Below are 19433 nucleotides of genomic sequence, written 5' to 3' on the forward strand. Positions count from 1 at the left end.
ACAACTTCAGTTACCTACAGCTTCATGATAAACCAAACCCACAGCAGCATCCTCATATACCACCAGTACCTCCATATCATCATGTTCACCCGCAATATCAACTCCTAGAACTGCAATAACTCTTTACTGTAAGAACAACTCATTCATACATCACCAGATTCAACCACACAAACCCTGTAATTTGCAATAGCTCTGAGTAACCAATTCCTTCTTCACCTGAATCTTCTCTCTGTACACATCAACAACATCATTATCTCACCATTACTGCATATTAACACCAACTGAGACTGCAGTTGCATCTTCACCATTCGAATCTGAGGGCAACACATGCTTTTAATTCATCTTGTTCTTCAAATATGTGACCTAATTCTTCAATTCGTCATACCCCTTCACAGATCGTAACCATTTACAGAACCCATTATACAACTTCATGTTAATCTCTCAGATCACTCCATTCAGTGATAGCAACAATCATCCATCTCTGATCGACAAATCATCACCGAAACCCCTTCAATGTCATCTCGATTTCCCCAAAAGAAAAGAAAAAGAATTGAAGAAAAAATTCGCGTGAAGAAGAAGTAAAAATACGAAGAAACCAAATTTTATCAATTTTGGGTTTGGGAATAATTTTTTCCCCAAAAATGGGGGCGCGCCTGAAGTTTTATGTCTGTGGGTTTCTCAGTGGAAAAATCTGTGAGAATGGGTATCACTGTAGTTTTCACTTAACTGATTTATTTCCAGTTTTACCACGAACTCTATTTTCTCTAACTAAGAATTTAAGATACATCTTTCCTATTTTGAGAGCAAGCAGAGGCCTGCTACTACAAGTCCAGTGTAGCTAGGCAAAGAAATAAATTCTCCCACCCCGATGAGATCATGAAAGTGGGATTTGATTTGCACCCTAGACCTCTTGGGACAACTACAAGTCTACAACCACCTGTCTGACCAACTCAACTGTTGGACTGGACACTAAAGCCAGCTCGCAGCACTGGTCACTGTTTCACCACCAGTTAGATACAACAGCATCCCCATCAGTGTTTATAAAGGCATCATCATCCATATTAATCTTTATGCGTGAAGTAGGAGGAATCCATTGTCTTTGATTTGTAGAAGATTCAGTCTTTCAGATGTTGAAGACCTGAAGTGCTCAAACGAGCAACTGGCTGATCAAATGTAGTGCATTGACTCTCTGGTGTGTAGTTTGAAAGCAAGACCAATCTTCATAAGCTTGTGATAGAACTGCAGTACTAGAGAATTCTTACTACTCAAATAGCATTCCATTCCTCAATATCCAAATGTTCCAAAGAGTGCAAGCGCCAGCATTGTAAGTTTTGAAATTATCATCATGAATAAAGAGTCTTGAATCTATATTACTTTGTGGAATATCCAGATTAGTGGGGGGAGTCTTCAAACACTTCTGAAATAAGCAGATTCAATGAATTAATGATCGACTGATTCTATAGCTGACAGGGTTACATTCATTTATAAAAACGGTATATGTCATACCTTACAGCAGTGCCATCATGTACAAGTTTCCACACAAAAGTTTGAATTCTAGGAGAGATTTGTTTCTCTCTCCGAAATAGTTCCCAAGAAAACTCTGCAACAGATGAGGATGAATGTACCTGTAGGTGTTTTAACCAAACCAGTTGATATTGCACTTCATTGTCATCCATGATGTGGCTAAAACTGATAGCAGAAACCTCAGTTGGAGAGAACAGTGAGTGCAGAACATTTCAATCCCATGTTAGTTGTTGTAGTGAACAATTCAGAAACATACTTGACGTTAGATTGTGGAATCACAATAGAAGGTTTGAAACCTGGAACCCGTGGGTCTTTCCCATACTGTGATAGAAGCATTTTTAACAAGCCAACAGCAGTTGTCTGCTAGAAGTTATGTCCCCACCAGCGAAGACCTTTGTATCTTCATTATATGTAGAAGAACACCTTACTGAAGAATACAGGAACCTACTGAGAGTGTTGCAATAGAAGATAAAATTGACTTTGACAGCATAGTTCTACCACCAGATGATATATATTGTTGCCATTATTTATAAATGAATTTCTTGAGATGACTTTTAAGTTTATAACTTATCATAGCAATCTACTCTTCTTGTGGGTAGCTGCTAACTTTCTACTTTCTGCTAAACAAACAAAAAAAAATCGATTTTAATCTAAATACTAGAACCACTTAGCTAATAGAAAAATGAGTGAAACATAGACTAAAAGAGACAAGTAATGAGAACTTCAAAGATGTTACCTATGGAATAGGAAAGGAGAGAAGACTTGCAAAATTTCAGTCAGAAGAAAGAATTTCTTGCTTCAGGTTTAAAAGACAGCAACACGAATTGCTGTAAAATTTCAGTCATTCACTTGCAAATATTTACAGACTAAAAACATAAGATCACACACGACCTCCACAATCCACATATCAGATGAAATCATGAAACAGAAACTTGCTTCAAAAACCTTGACCAGGGCGTCCATAAAGCTATTTTACCAATACACATTTTTTCTAATAAGGAAAGGATTTTCTTGATAATTAAATTGCAGGGTTTAATGCTTTTGCTTGGTTACAGTTCTCAATCCTTAATGGAAATGAGTTGTTCCAATCTGTTATACATGATAAATCTAAAGAATGTTTGGCAGCTATATGTGCCACATTATTTGCATCTCTTAGAACAAAGTACATTGGAAAATTCAAAATATTGAAGTAAATAGATACAATCTCCTACATGAGATTGTTATGAATCCAGTGGAGTGCACTTCTTTTTCAATTAGCTGCCATCACTATGTTACAGCAAAGATACCCGAGGATGACCGAGCTATATTACGGACTTTGCAGAAGCCAGAATGCTTTGCTCCATAAAAATGTTGTGCCAAAGTTAAATCCTATGCTTATTGCAGTAATGACTTAGGCGCAATTCGTAATATCTAGTTCGAACATCTTTAGGTGTCTTTGAATCTTAACTGAAACCGAACAATATTATTCCGAAATGCACTAAACCATGTATGAAAACCTAAAAATTAAACCCCAAGAACCAAACGTAAGAATTAGTAAACCTAGTAACAGCTTTGGTATACCCTCAGAAACAACATGCTTAGCTAATTCACTAGTAAGAACAAGACAAATCACAAGAAGTGTTAGTTGGTTTCTTACCTGCCTTGCTAGTTTCTCCGAATCCGCAGCAAGAAATCACTGAATCTCCAAGAAACACCGCATCTCGTTGAACCCACTAGCATTCCGCTGGTCACAGCATCCAGAAGAGATAAGGCAAGACCGAAATCCATTAGCAGCATTTAAGAGCAGAATACTCACAGTTGCAAAAATGATCCCTATCTTGAGCCACTTGCATACAATTATACAAAACCTCTCTAAGGTTTACAATTATTTTCCCATTACTGATAGTCATTCCTGAATGTCAATGCTGTAGATATTCCCGAATCTGAAACCACTAAAACAAAAGAAAACCCAATTTCTATAACCAAGAGAAAAGAAACAGTGATTCAGAACTAGTAAATTTGTTTAAAATGAGGTGAAAACTTTAAAATTGAGCAAAATCATCATCAATGTTTCAAATTTAAATCCAGATAAATCATTAGATTTCACAAATGGGATTCATTTGATTCATTTGCAGAAATTAGACAATTGATTTCACTGACAAGATATTTTGATTAGAAATTGAACAAATTTCATAAAATCTGAATTATTACTTACATTATATGAAACCCTAATTCAACCCCCAAACTGAAACCATCAAAACAAAAGAACCCCCAATTCCCAAAATCTAAAGAGCATAAACAGCAATTAAGAACTAGTAAATTTTGTAACAGCTTTGGTACCCTCAGAAACAACATGTTTAGCTAATTCACCAGGAAGAACAAGACGAAAAGCAGTTTGGATCTCTCGAGAAGTAATAGTTGGCTTCTTGTTGTACCTTGCTAATCTGGATGATTCTGCAGCAAGTTTCTCAAAGATATCATTAATGAAACTGTTCATGATACCCATTGCTTTACTTGAAATACCGATATCAGGATGAACTTGTTTCAGAACTTTGAAGATGTAGATCTTGTAAGTCTCAACTGATTTCTTTGATTTCTTCTTCTTCTTATCTGCTGTTGAAGCATCTTTGCTTGGTAACTTCTTCTCGGCTCTGGGTTTCTTCTCTGCTGGTGCTTTTTCTGCTTTCTTCTCTTCTGCGGGTTTCTTTTCTGCTAGTTTTTTCTCTGCTTTGGGTGCCATTACAGAAACTGATTGAAGGAAATCTGAAAATCTTTAGTGGGTGAGAGAGAGAATTTTTTAGGGAGATAAAATAGAGTAAAAGAAAGATGTGAAATGATTCAGACTCCAGAGGGACTTTGAAAATTTCCTATATAGAGATGCTGCTGGAACCTGATTGGTTTGTTATGTTTCATACGGATCGATATTTAAACCGTTGATTAAGTTAGTAGTAATCGACGGATCATATGAGAGGAGCTGGGTTATACGTGTCACAGTATTGATGGAGTTTGATTGGTTCGTCTAGTTTCACACGGATCCGTGATGTGGACCGTCGATTGGTGTGAAGATTATTAAATTATGTGAAAAATACTAGAACCCCTACAGGTTCAATATATAAAAGCCACATTAAATGGATCATCCACCATCAACTCCATACTTTAGGTAAATGTTATTGTTAGGCCCAAAAAATCAAATTTTCTTCAGATGTGACCCATAATTAATAATTACGAATTTTAATAATACCAAAACTACCCTTTAGTATATAAACAAGAGAAATATCAAAAGATATTTTCATTTCTTATTTCATTACCTATCTCCAGTTCTGATGAAAACATTTTCCAGGGTTTCTAAATTGATTTTGAGCAGAGACAACTAATTGATTTATTTTGAGCAGAGACAATCGATGACGACGACAGAGATCATAAATCCACCATCAGGAGAAGGAGGAGCATCAGTTGCAGTAGAAAATAATGGATCCGGGAAACAAATTTCAACTAATTGATCTGCAGATTCAACAGAAGTTCATCAACAAGCTAAGTATAGATAAGCATCATCTTCTATTAGTGATTATGCTTCGATTGAGAGATTTTAGTTTATTTATTTCAAAAACAAATCGGAGAAAAACACTTTAAAGTTTTCAAAACTTAAATATCCAGGCGTTTTTCAATTAGCTTGTCTGAATCGAAATTAGATCTTAGATTTACAATCATCTACTCTTTGCGGTTGTATCAATGTAATTTTTTTTGAAGAATCTTGAACAAAATTTTCAGATCTGTTCTTCGTCAAAATCATCGTAACTCCCAATTTCAAGTTGCGATCTAAAAACTAATTAGAGATTTGATATCAACGACTCCTCATCTCTATTACCCATAGATTTAATTTGAATTTCATTGGCTTTTAATTTTCGATTTCATATGTTCTTGGTATACAAGAAATGAAGCTGTTTTTGAATGAATTTATCACTGTGTTCTGTGTTGGATGTGGAATTGTTGCAGGGAAGGTGATTCAGAGAGGCTTAGAAATTACTGGAAAAGTTGTTTCTCCATTAACAGAGACAGTACACATCATATGTTCGAGAAAAGGCCTGAATGAGCTCTTCTTCACTAGATCAGCTGATTCTTGTTGAGTCTCTGGGGGTTTGGATTTGATTTACACTGGTTGATTAATTGTTATGTTTGGTTTTAGGATTTTGTTTTTTAACTATTTATTTAGCTCCAGATGAGATGTGTAGTTTTCATTTGACTGTAATGATGTATGATAGCAATAGATGATGATTTATGCCTTCGATTTAGTGATTGGGTCATTCAGTCTTATGGCGTTGTTTGTCTATAAATTTACCATTTAAATTTGTTGGCTGGTTTCGCAATATGTATATATTCCTCTTTGATTTTGGTTGCTTTAGAGAATTTTAGAGTAACTTCTTGTCCCTATTTTACTGTTGATATAGTTACTTATACAAGTTTTAAATTGATTATGGTGCTTAGGTGTTGAAATCAAGCCTTGACAGAGCTACAAGGTGTCTCCTGTCGAAGAGAAAGTCTTGCATCTTTCACAGGTTAGGTTATAATTGAGAAAGCTGTAATTTTTTGATTCTTGTTTCTATGATGATTTTGATAAGCTTTGAGGAAGTTTCTAATTTTTTTTTGATGTCTTTAGTCATGTATTGGTGAAGTGAAGAAGGGAAAGGAGGAAACAGTGGTTGTGTATGCAAAGATTGATAACCAAAAGCATGTGATTGCACACCTTAGTGCTGATAAGTTCCCTCAGATATCTCATGATCTGGTGTTCGAGAAGGAATTTGAGCTATCTCACAGCTCAAAGAATGGAATCATCTACTTCACTGGATATATGTCTATCCTTTCAGAATATGATGATGAAGGTGGTTTTCCTACTGATTCTGATGATGATGATATCCATGTTGAGGATTTACCTGTTGACATTAAGGAGAATGGAAAGGCTGCCAAACCTGATGCTTCTGCAGCCAAGAAAGTGTAGGTTGTTGACCCCAAGGCTGATGATGAGGATGATTCTGATGAATCTGATTCTGATGATTTCGAGTCTGACGAAGATGAGGTATTTTACTCTCAGTATCCTGGTTATTTATTAATATATTGTTGATCTACATGTAAAAATATGTTACATCTTCTTGGGATTCTTGTATTCGTCTTCTTGGGAGACCTGTTTTAGTTTGTATGATGTTAATTGCTAGTTCATGAGACACTTCTATTTGTTATGTGTGTTTCCCAGAGCTGGTATATTGAGTGTTTTTGCATGATTGTGTAGGAAATGGAGGGGAGTGACATAATACAGATTGTGGTATTTTGCTATGATATACAGATTCGACTTCTTTCTATGCTTGAAGAGTACAATATTGTACGACAAGAAAAAGAGCAAGAAGTTAAAAGGCAGCGAGATCAAAAGAAGCGGCAGGGACAACTAATAGCAGAGCAGGAAGTTATATTTGGGTCAAAGCCAAGTCCTTCGAAACCTCGAGGTAGGCGTGGTAATTAATCTCCTTACTTTAATTGTTTACAGTTACAAATACTTTTTGTTGCTCTGCAATTAGATGCTTGAGATCTTTAGAATGTCATGAATTATTTATCAACTATACACTAGTTAATGATGTCGTGTTGTAATTTGTGGTTTGTCTGTTTTTCCTGTTATCTCTCTTGTACTAATGTGATTGAAATTCAATGCTTCAGGACATTGAGAAAGAGAAGCTGGAGAAGATCGAATGCAAGGTATGGGTTGCTTTCATCATATTTTGTTAATCAATTGAACAAAAATATGATATTATAATAGTAAACTCTTGCATAAATCATAATTAGAGTACACTAGTTATCATTATTATAATCTGAGCGACACATCTGACCCATATATTTCCTGTATTTCCTACAGTATAGAATAAAACATTCGGCTCATCCGCAGTCGGCTGCCATGTGTAACTCTTAAATACACATTCCAAATGCATGTGTAACTTTTAGTTACACAAGCCAGATACATGTGTAAATTATAGTTACACAAGCCAGATGCATGTATAATTCTTAGTTACACATGCTAAGATTAGCAGACCTTACAAACAATTACATATGTCAGGTACACAAGTTTATATGGATGTGGTATGACATGAGAAGCTTGTTCATTTTCACTTGAAGTTGTGGTGGTGGAATCCATGGTGTTCTAATATCTTTTGTCGCATGTGTTTTCAAGTAACAATTTGTTTGAAGCGATGACAAATTTGAATTTTACTATGCATTTTTGAATTTTGATGTAGTTATTTAGAGCATTTTTTTATCTCAATTTCGTTTTTTTTTGTCAAAACTGTAGAAGAGAGGAAGAAATGGCTTTCTGTGGTGTGACTTTGTGCAGAAGATACAGAAATGGAGTTGGTGGTTCTTGTGGTGCTAAAGTGGTCTTGTAGATGATTGCAGAAGGCTGTTGTTGGTTGTTTACAACTTCATTTACAGGGATTTAGATGAATGTTTAGGCTTGAGTGAATGAATGGCATATTTGAGCTGCAACTGCAGTTGAGGTGAAGCTAAAATGATTGTTATGTCCAGCTAATGGCATGTGGTACTAGTGGTATGGAGGTAAGAATGGATGTATATGCTGCAGCTGAAATGGCTTGACTGAATTACCTGAAGTAGTTGTTGGTTACAGCTGGAGTTGGAGATGAAATGGCTTGACTGAATTACCTGAAGTAGATGTTTGACTGAATTATCTTCTGCAAAACTATTGTATGCAGTCACTCACAAACAGTGGTAGTATGTCGAAATTATCAAACTGTTTTGTGCCAACCAACTGGAGGTAAAGGTAGACTTACTGAGGCAAGCTCTCTTTTAAACTCCTTACTTTTACATCACTATTTGTTTAAAACTTGCCATAGAATTTTAGGAAAAGTCATGAACCTTCTTTTGGTAGGAAACCCCACCTTTTGATGAAATTGTGTTGCAATCAACATGTGTATCTACTAGTTACACATGCAAAAAAACATGTGTATTTTCTAGTTACAGATGCATTATGATGTGTAATTTCTGGTTACACTTGCATTTTGGATGTGTAATTGTTGATTACACATGCATTTAAGTATGTGTATCTGCTGATTACACTTCCTTAAATGATTCTGCTTTGGTCGCCGATAGTTGCTGATCATGCATTTAAGTATTTTCTTTTTGATGCAAGCATTTAAGTATGTGTATCTGCTGATTACACTTCCTTAAATGATTCTGCTTTGGTCGCCGATAGTTGCTGATCATGCATTTAAGTATTTTCTTTTTGATGCAAGCATTTAAGTATGTGTATCTGCTGATTACATTCCTCCATAACGTAACTTCTGGAGTCCACATTAAAAGTCGACCTTTACACGAATAAAATCTAGGGATGCCGATGAGTTCTTTTTTCGAGAGAATTAGCTGTTTATAAAAGTAAAGTTGTTTTAAGGAACACCACTTATTCCATTTTAGTTAGTTATCGAGAGAATTAGTTGTTTGAAGGAATGTAGATTTTGTTTGAAGTTTTCTGAATTACACATGCGAATATGTATGTGTAACAGTTGGTACACATATCAATATGAATGTGTAACTCCTAATTACACATTCTATATGCATGTGTAACTCTTAGTTACACAATTCAAATGCATGTGTAACTGCTGGCTACACTAGTAAGATATATGTGAAACTGAATGTACGTTGTTGTATGTATTGTTCATTTAAGCTTATAAAAACTGATTGCTTGTTGTGATATTTCAGGTTTCCGATAACTTCGTAAAAGCTAATTGCTTATTTGTGGTATTTGGTCTTACTGGGATTGGAGTTGACCCTGAATACACAAGTCAGATGCATGTGTAACTCTCAATTACACTAGATAGATGCATATGTAACTTTCAATTACACTAGAAAGATGTGTGTGTAACTTAAAGTTACATATGCTACGAAATTATTGTAAATGAATATTAAAGTAATACATGTATTTTTTGTATGTGTTTTTATATGTCTATTTTTTGATGTGTAACTTTGCATTACACATGTCATAAGGATGTGTAACTTATGGATACACATGCCATATGCATGTGTAACTTCTGTTTACACATTCACACTATAATTTAATAATTTTGGGCCTAGATTTAATAATTTTTGGCTTAAATTTAAATTTTATTTAATTTGGCGCTTGACAATATATAAAAGGGAATGATTGTCTTTTAATAACTCGAGGCCTAGATTTAAACTTCTTTTAATTAAGGGCCTCATATTATGGGTTACCCATGGGTTGGGCCTTAGCCTAATTTTACCTTAAATTATTGAGATTTATGGGACAGAAGCTTTTGCTATTATTCGGATTTTATTTGATGGTGATGGGAGACTTGAGAGTGATGCTACGTTGACACAAAATTTCTACCGGGAAAAATCCCGGTAGAAACAACCCCATGGGCCCCGCAACAGGAATTAGCAGGGGTAGGCATTACCCACTATGGGTCCCACATAAAATATCTCTATCGGTAGTTGTCATGTGATTTTGTCCCGGTAAACTAGGCATTGTTGTAGACTTGAACACTTCAGGCAGTGAAAAAGAGAAGGTTGGAGGAAGGAAACCAAGAACAAATCAAAAACTGAGAAATGTGATGAACAAAAATGGGCTTGTGGATCTGGGTGCTCATGGACCACAAGGGGAGGTTGTACATGGTGATGGCAAATATTATGTGGTGTAATAGGTTTCCCAATGCTCAGGTATTGCATTTACCTTATTTCAATTCAAACCATAGGGTGTTCTTAATTGATCTAGAACCTAAAAGAAATTTTAGACCTAGTCCATATAGATTAGAGGCCATGTGGACCGAAGATGATAGGTTTGTGGAAGTGATCTGGGAAGATGATTAGTGATGCTAAATCAACCCTTCTTACCTCTACAAATTTGGGTGGGAGAAAGTTTGTAGGCCTTTGGACTGTGGTGATTTAGGTGTGAGGGAATTAAAGTTGAATAATTTAGCTCTTCTGGAAAAAAATGGCCTGGAGAATTTACGATAATCCTAAATCGTAGGTCACCAAATTGTTAAAGGCTAAGTATTACTCTGATTCTAATTTTTGGACTTGTGGAAAAAAGAATAGAGCCTCTGTTATTTGGAGGAGCATTCTCAAAGGGGGAGATGCTGTGAAATCTAGTCTTACATGGAGCGTAGGAAATAACGAAGCTTACTAAACACCAAGCTTAGTAATCTTACTTCCTCAAGCCTCCCTCAAACTATATGGAAAGAAAAACAAAGCAAAAGAGTGATCCACACCCCAGTAGAAAGATAACGATACGATAAGATGAGTACAAGGAATTCCCAAATAAAGACAACGATAAGATATTGAGTCGAATAAAACATAAACAATGTGTTAAGTTGTTGAACACATCCATATTGAAGTATCAAAGGCCTTACAAATCCATCAAAATTGAAAAGCAGAGGGTACCAAGTACATCACCAACTTTTTCGTTCGGCAACCTGCATAGACAAAACCTAATACAAATGCAAGTAGACCAACTTAATAATTTTTGACAATATGTATATAGAGTTTACATCTCTATCTCTTCTCAATCAAAAAATTTAAGCAATGGAGTCTGTGAACCTGATTGTTAAGAAGAGTACTTGGAAAATCCCAAAAATCAATATCCAAGATCAATCTAGTCGTATCCAAATAAACCAATTGGAATTCTGTCAAGTATGACACTTTATATCTATCTTTTGATAAGTGCATGATTTTAGTATCCATTCCATACTTGCTTTAGCTATTATTCTTGCATATTTTTGTATCATTACTTTGGTTTTCTCTTATTTGTCTCAATTAGGTGAATCATCCAAAAAGGAGCTACAAAGTGCTGAAAAGATCTAAAAATATAAGTATTCCAAGTATCCAAGTGCCCAAGTCCAAGAGAAGTGGAAGAAGTGCGACGAAAAGGAGCAAAACGCTCATAATCAAGACACAGGCCAAAGACCGATATTAACTCATTCGAATTAAGGATTTATCATCATAATATTGAACATAATTTAAATATAAAAAGAATTCAAAAAGAATGAGGTCATTCCGAGTTCGTATGAAGAAGTTGTGGCCAAAACAGTTTTCATTGAATATCGAAGACAGTGAAGTCCGCGAACTGGGTTTGCGAACCGAGTTCGCAGACTTATTTTCGAAAATATATGCTGGATTTGAAGTTTGCGGACTGGGTACACGAACTTATCAAATGGGAAACGTGTATTCACACCTTGGAAGGCCTAAGTGCACGTTTGGAGTCGTTAGGTCATATTTTCGGGTCGGGTTCTTAAACCTAACTAAATACTTGGAAGCCAAGCAATGTAAACCTATAAAAAGGTATTAGATTATGTAAAAGAGAGGATCATCTCATATCACGTATTCTACTTGGAGCTTTGGATATAGACACAACTAGGGTTTACTTTCGTATTTATTTTTCATATTCTTTATTTGATTATTGATTATGATGAACTCCATAGCTATGAGTAGCTAAATCTTATATTATTGGTTAAGGATGTAGTCCTATTTCTAAAACGTGTGCTTGACTAATGCATTAGTTTTCTCTCTTGATTATCGTTCAAATCTCTATTGTTTTTAATATCGCATGATTGATGTATTGTGATAGGATTTAGATGTTTGTTTAGTTGAGTGGCCAATCAATTCAACTTGCATCCTTGTCCATAGATATTTTAGGGTTTCATCGAGCGATAACCCAAAATACAAGTAGCATTATATGATTACGGTTTGTAGTGATACACTCTTGTGTTCATATGTAGAGTTTGACCATTGTCTGAATTGTCATGCACAATGTATGACAATTGCATTGATTAGCATATTTCCAAAACTTAATGCTCCTGGGAATTAAACTTAATTAGCGTAAGGCGTTAGGTTATTCTTTAGGTAGAATTCACATACGCAGTTCTAATGTGTGTGTTGATGAACTTAGGGAATTAATAGATTATCTTGCTCTCTTGATTCTCTAGGATTTTGATAATAAAAGAGATTAAATTGTAATTCTAATAATGTATGCAAGCACATGTTTAAGATTGAAGATGAATTCCTTGACCAATATCTTTCTCTCATTGATTATTTCTCCAATTTACTTTGCTTGTGATTTAATTTTATTGCTTACATAAAAATCAGAAACCTCCCCAATTGGTTACTTTAGGAAATTAAATATATAATAACTACAATTGTCTCTATGTGGAAACGAACTCTTTCTTATCATATACTTTAGGAAAGTGAAATTATTTTTGACGCAAACGACAACGATCAAATTTTGGCGCCGTTGCCGGGGAGGCATATGGCTAGTTATTAAGTTTTTAGTTTCTTATCATCATTTCTGCTTTCATCTTTTCTTTTTGTTTCTTGTTTCGTTTTTCTTACTTGGTTGTGAGAGTTGTTTTTCAGGTACTAATCACTGGCTCCCAAGAATTGGAACTATCCAAGGTGATAACTACTCGTGAAGGAACAATACTTCAAGCAAGAATTGATGAGACGGAAGAACAAGAGTTGGAAGTAGAAGAAGAGACTTTCCTGCAAGAAGAAGAAGTTCTAGAACAAGAGGTTCCGGTTGAGCAAGAACCACCTTTTGAAGAAGAAGAAGAAGCAATGGGTGATCGTACACTCAAGGACTTGGCTTCTCACAAGCTCGATACACAACAATGGTGTATTCAAACAAACTTAACCTTCGATATCAAGCCGGGGTTGATTAGAGAGTTACCAAAGTTTCATGGCATGGTGAATGAAGACCCAAACAAGCATCTTATGGACTTCGATACCATAGTCACGACTATGCTACCAGCAGAAACTAATGTGGATGGTGCAATGTTGAAAGCTTTCCTGTTCTCTTTGGCGGGCAATGCTAAGGAATGGTTGTATTACTTGCCTTCCGGAAGTTTCACAACATGGAATGGGATGAAGAAACTCTTTCTTGAGAGATATTTTCCTGCATCAAAGGATACTCAAATTCGCAAGGAGATTTGTAGTATAAAGCAAAATGTGGGAGAATCTTTGTATGAATGTTGAGGGCGATACAAGAGATTGGCTGCAAGCTGTCCACACCATCAATTCAGTGATGCTATGATAATCCAATACTTCTACGAAGGCCTACAAACAAGTGATATATATCTTCTTGACGCCGCGGGTGGTGGTGCACTAGTGAACAAGACGGTGGCCCAAGCTACTGATTTGATTGAAAGCATGACTGCGAACTCGCAACAATTCTACACAAGAGGTGAACCAATGGTTACGAAAGTGCATGAAGTTACCGATTTATCATCACACCGTGATCAGAGGATGGATAGTATGGAGCGAATGATGCAAAGGATGGCTGCGGTTATTTTACCTTCACATGATGAAGAGTTAGAGCAAGCTAGTGCGGTCTTCCCAAATCAGCAAAGAGCGTATGATCCCTACTCTAACACTTACAATCTGGGATGGAGAGATCATCCCAATTTCATCTATGCTAACAAGCAAGGTGCAGTCTAAGAACCTACTTTCAACCGTTCGGGTGAATTTCAATCACAACAAACAACAATTCCAGCCGCGACAACAACAATTTCAGCAACCACAACAATATATGCAAAATAAAGGTTCTGATATCGATGCAAAGCTTCAAGCAATGATGCAAAGCATTTCTACCATGTTTAAAGAAAGTCACCAGGAGATTAAGAGTGATATCAAGGAGTTCCAGACACAAATGGGTTCCATGGCAATGGATATAAACAAATTGAAGGTACAAAATAGTGGGAAACTCCCTTCTCAACCTATAAACCCAAAAGAGGGTGTCAATGCTATTACGTTGAGAAACGGTACACAACTTGTGCGACCCGAAGTTACTGATTCGGGCAAGGTGGAAACACCAAAGGAACCTGTTTTGGAGGAGGAGAAGAATGAGGATTCTCCCCAAACTTCTGAGGTACCTATTCCTAACTCTAAAATTTCGGTTTCTACTTATGTTCCTCCTTTACCTTTCCCTCGCAGATTTGCAAATTCTAAAATGGCAGAACTAGAAAAAGGAGATTTTAGACGTTCTTAAAAAGATCCATTTGAATATACCACTCATTGATCCTATTAAGCAAGTGCCCAAATATGCAAAGGTGTTGAAGTACTTGTGTACCAATAATCAAAGTCTCAAAGGTAATGAAGTGCTAAGTGTGGGAGAGAATGCTTCGGCATTCTTATAACACAAACTCCCACTGAAATGCAAGGATCCCGGTAGCTTTGACATTCTAGTCACAATTGGTAACACCACATTAAACAAAGCTATGTTGGATTTAGGTGCATCAATTAATGTTATGCCTGCATCTATGAATAACTCACTTGAGCTTGGTCCTCTTAAAAAAGCTGGAATTTTATTGCAATTAGCCGATCGTTCTAATGTCTACCCAATGGGTATTGTTGAGGATGTTCTTGTGCAAGTTAATCAATTAGTATTTCCAGCATACTTTTGTGTCCTAGATATGGATGGAGGTTCACCGGACTCGTCTCTTCCATTGCTACTTGGGCGTCCCTTCATGAAAACGGAGAAAACCATTATTGATGTGGACAAAGGAACGCTGACTATGGAGTTTGATGGAGAAATAATACGTTTCAACATTTTCGAGACGATGAGATATCCTAGTGATGTCCACTCTTGTTTCTCCATTGATGTTATGGATACATTGGCGCAACAAATGTTTGAGTTGAATGGTGTTGATACTTTGGAAGCCGTGCTCACTACACCCACTGATAATGGTTTTGAGTATGGTGATGAGATTAAAGAGACCATTGGTTCTCTTGACTCATTACCGGAAAAATATGCACTTAAGAATATTTCATATGTTTCTTTACCTTGCAATGATGAAAAGCTTGTGACTTCTATTGTTAAATCTCCAAAGTTGGAATCGAAACCTCTTCCAAGTCACTTAAAGTACTTGTACTTGGGTGACAAGGAAGACTTACCCGTGATTGTTTCTAATGAGCTTAGTGAATCACAGGAGCAAAAACTTCTAAGGGTGCTAAGGACGTACAAGACGGCCATAAGATGGACAATTGACGATATCAAGGGTATAAGCCCTGCCGTTTGTATGCACAAGATCCGTTTGGAGGATGATGCAAAGCCTACAAGGGAAGCGCTACGTCGTTTGAATCCTCCCATGATATAAGTTGTGAAAAAGGAGATACTCAAGCTTTTGGACGTGGGTGTTATATACCCCATATGCGATAGCAAGTGGGTGAGCCTGGTACAAGTGGTACTAAAGAAATCAGGTGTAACGGTGGTGGAAAATGATAAGAATGAACTTGTCCCAACTCGTATGCAAACTGGTTGGAGGGTTTGTATTGATTACAAGAAATTGAATGCCACCACTAGGAAGGATCACTTTCCATTACCTTTTATTGATCAAATGCTTGAACGTTTAGCTGGACACTCTTACTATTGCTTCCTTGATGGCTATTCAGGTTACAATCAGATTTGTGATAGCGCCGGAGGATCAAGAGAAAACCACTTTCACTTGTCCTTTCGGTACTTTTTCTTATAGAAGGATGCCTTTTGGCTTATGCAATGCTCCAGCTACCTTCCAAAGGTGTATGGTAAGTATTTTTTCAGAATATGTTGAAAACATAATCGAAGTGTTCATGGGTGACTTTAGTGTCTTTGGTGATTCATTTGACCTTTGCTTGAACAACTTATCATTAATCCTTGAACGATGTGTTGAAACAAACTTTGTGCTGAATTGGGAGAAGTGTCATTTCATGGTAACTCATGGCATAGTTTTAGGCCATATAATATCTTCTAAAGGCTTGGAAGTCGATTAATCTAAGATAGACTATCGTGCTCTAAACCCTCCCACTACGGTGAGGGAGATACACTCTTTTCTTGGTCATGCAGGTTTTTATCGTAGATTCATCAAGGACTTTTCCAAGATAACATCACCACTTTGCAATTTATTGCAAAAAGATGTGTTTTTTAACTTTGATGAAAAGTGTGTGGCGGAATTCAATCGTTTGAAAGAACTTTTGATTTCAGCCCCTATCATTAAACCACCGGATTGGAGCAAGCCTTTTGAGCTCATGTGTGATGCAAGTGATTATGCGGTTGGTGCGGTGCTTGAGCAGCGTGTGGGGAAGATACCTCATGCCATTTATTATGCTTCTAGGACACTCAATTAAGCCCAACAAAACTACACAACCACTGAAAAAGTTGTTAGCCATTGTTTTTGCTTTGGAAAAGTTTCGCTTTTATCTAATTGGTACAAAAGTTGTTGTCTTTTCTGATCATGCAGCACTTAGGTACTTGCTTACAAAGAAAGAGGCGAAACCGAGGCTCATACGATGGATTTTACTCTTGCAAGAATTTGATATAGAGATCAAAGACAAGAAAGGAATTAAGAACACCGTTGCGGATCACTTGAGCCGTCTTGCTGTGGACAAGGAAACTATCCCATTGCGTGAAAGCTTCCCGGATGAGCAACTATTCTCAATTGTCTTTGGAGAACCATGGTACGCTGATATTGTTAATTACTTAGTTTCTAAACAAATCCCAAAGAACTTATCTCGTGCTGAGAGGGACAAACTTAAGAAGTTAGGAAACCAATACATATGGGATGATCCATACTTATGGAAACATTATAGTGACCAAGTAATAAGAAGGTGCGCTCCCGAATCAGAATTTAATTCTATCTTGTCTTTTTGCCACTCATATGCTTGTGGAGGACACTTTGGGAGAAAAAGAACCGCTCTCAAAGTACTAGAATGTGGTTTCTATTGGCCAACTTTTTTTATGGATGCACATGCATTTTGTACCACATGTGGTAGGTGCCAAAGAACATGCAATCTAGGTGCCCGAAATCAAATGCCACAAACTATTATTCAATTTGTTGAGGTTTTTGATGTATGGGGAATTGATTTTATGGGACCTTTTGTCAATTCTAGTGGGAATTGTTATATCTTGCTTGTTGTTGATTATGTCTCGAAATAGGAGGAAGCTAAGGCCACCCCAACTAATGATTCTAAAGTTGTTTCAGATTTTGTGCAAGCAAATATATTTGCAAGGTTTAGCGTTCCAAGGGCTATAATTAGCGATGGAGGTTCACACTTCAAAAACAGGTTCTTGCAAAGCTTGTTAATGAAGTACAATGTGTCGCATAGGATTGCAACACCCTACCATCCACAAACAAATGGACAATCCGAGGTTTCCAACCGAGAGGTGAAATCCATTCTAGAGAAGACGGTGAATCCAACAAGGAAGGATTGGCATTCGCGACTCAATGATGCTTTGTGGGCTTATAGAACCGCATACAAGACACCTATTGGGATGTCTCCCTTTAGGCTTGTGTATGGTAAACCTTGTCACTTACCCGTAGAAATTGAGCGTAAGGCGTTTTGGGCTATTAAGCAATGCAATATGGAGTTGGATGGTGCTGGAAAGCAAAGGAAGCTGCAACTTCAAGAGTTAGAGGAGATTCGCAATGATGCATTTGAAAGCTCACGAATTTACAAAGAAAAGACGAAGGCATTTCATGATAGTATGATTACAAAGAAACAATTTTGCATTGGGCAGAAAGTTTGTTTAATTCTCGTTTGCAATTATTTCCGGGTAAATTAAGGTCACGTCGGATTGGACCTTTTATTATGACTAATGTGGTTTCTCATGGGGCAGTGGAAATACGTAGTTTAGCTACAGGAAATGAGCTTAAAGTAAATGGGCACCGGTTGAAACCATATTATGAGAATTTCTCCTCAGAAGTCGTGGAAGGAGTTAACCTTGTGGAAGTGCTCCCTCTGGAGGAGTCGTAGAAAGCATGGAGATAGTGGGCCTGACGACGTTAAACCAAGCGCTGCGTGGGAGGCAATCCATCGATTTTGTATCTCTATCCCTTTTGTTTTTAGTTTTCTTAGTTTTCATATCATATCTTGCATTCTCATCTTAGATTATACAAAGTCCTATATGTATAATGAAAGTTTTGACGAATTCTCGTCAGAAAATTCTGACTGCACACTTGTTACGAAATTAGCTCTCGAGACTTCATACGGAGTCCGATTTGAGTGGTTGACCCCAACTTTTAAATAGGACAGACATACCTTTCTTTTACAAAAATAAAATCTGAACTCGGAGTCTGTTAAGTTGGATCGATAGGCCTGGACATTTGAGTTTCGGTATTTTTCCAGAACTTTTTCAGATTGCATGTCAGTCAGTCCGGAGGCCATAAAAGTCAGACCATTTATCGAAACTTTGTTCCCTTTTTACATGTTATATAAAAGACGTAGGTGAACAACTTTCATTTAGGATGTTTTTCCTGGTTATCTACGTATTGGTACAGTTTTTGAGTTTATCAGGGCTGTTATGTCAGAATTCAGAATTTTCGGTTTTGAACATTGAGGACAATGTTGAGTTTAAGTGTGGGGGAGAATTTAGTATCTACTATTTGCATATACACATAATAATAATACTCTTTGAATTTTTGCATTCTTGAGACTTCATATTTTGGAGTTAATTATAAGCTAATTGGGATGACACTCTAAACCTTTTAAGGTTGAAACAGTTCTTACGGCTATAGATTAAGTTCCATTTATTTCAATCCTTAAATATATACATTCATAATTGAATGCGAAACTAAGCTATGGTAGTCGTTTGAAAGAGTCATCCTCGCAATTAATCATTACTGATCACTTTATTTTTATTTTTGCAGTTATATGTTTCTCTAAAGTGATTTAGTGGGATCCTGATACTGCCATGGATGTTGTAGCAAGGTAATCATTGATTGAGTTTATATAAAAGCCCCATAAGACAATTGTCTTACACTCGTAAAGAGTAAAGAGTGAGTTAAAAAAAATAGAAAAAAGAAAAGAAAAGAAAATTATATATTAATAAAGCTCCTCTTCATTATCGACACTAATAAATGATAGGTCCGGAATCGCGGATAATCATAGTCGATGAAAAAAAA

General features: G+C 36.5%; 2 protein-coding genes across 2 annotated transcripts; one reads left to right on the forward strand and one right to left on the reverse strand.

Annotated features, from left to right (window-relative positions):
- Nucleotides 1-3649: 3649 nt before the first annotated feature.
- Nucleotides 3650-4292, reverse strand: LOC113318177 (histone H2B.7-like). The gene has a single exon (XM_026566311.1). It carries the CDS (start codon nt 4241-4243, stop codon nt 3809-3811), a length of 435 nt encoding a protein of 144 aa, XP_026422096.1. The 5' UTR covers nt 4244-4292; the 3' UTR covers nt 3650-3808.
- Nucleotides 4293-5435: 1143 nt separating this feature from the next.
- On the forward strand, nt 5436-6548 carry LOC113315896 (histone deacetylase HDT1-like). Its single transcript, XM_026564139.1, has 3 exons — nt 5436-5558; nt 6009-6056; nt 6158-6548. The coding sequence occupies exons 1-3, from the start codon at nt 5436-5438 to the stop codon at nt 6494-6496; spliced, it is 510 nt and encodes a 169-aa protein (XP_026419924.1). The 3' UTR covers nt 6497-6548.
- The last annotated feature ends 12885 nt before the right edge of the window (nt 6549-19433 follow it).

The sequence above is a fragment of the Papaver somniferum genome, chromosome 10, assembly GCF_003573695.1.
Source record: "Papaver somniferum cultivar HN1 chromosome 10, ASM357369v1, whole genome shotgun sequence".
In the NCBI taxonomy this organism is placed as follows: Eukaryota; Viridiplantae; Streptophyta; class Magnoliopsida; order Ranunculales; family Papaveraceae; genus Papaver; species Papaver somniferum.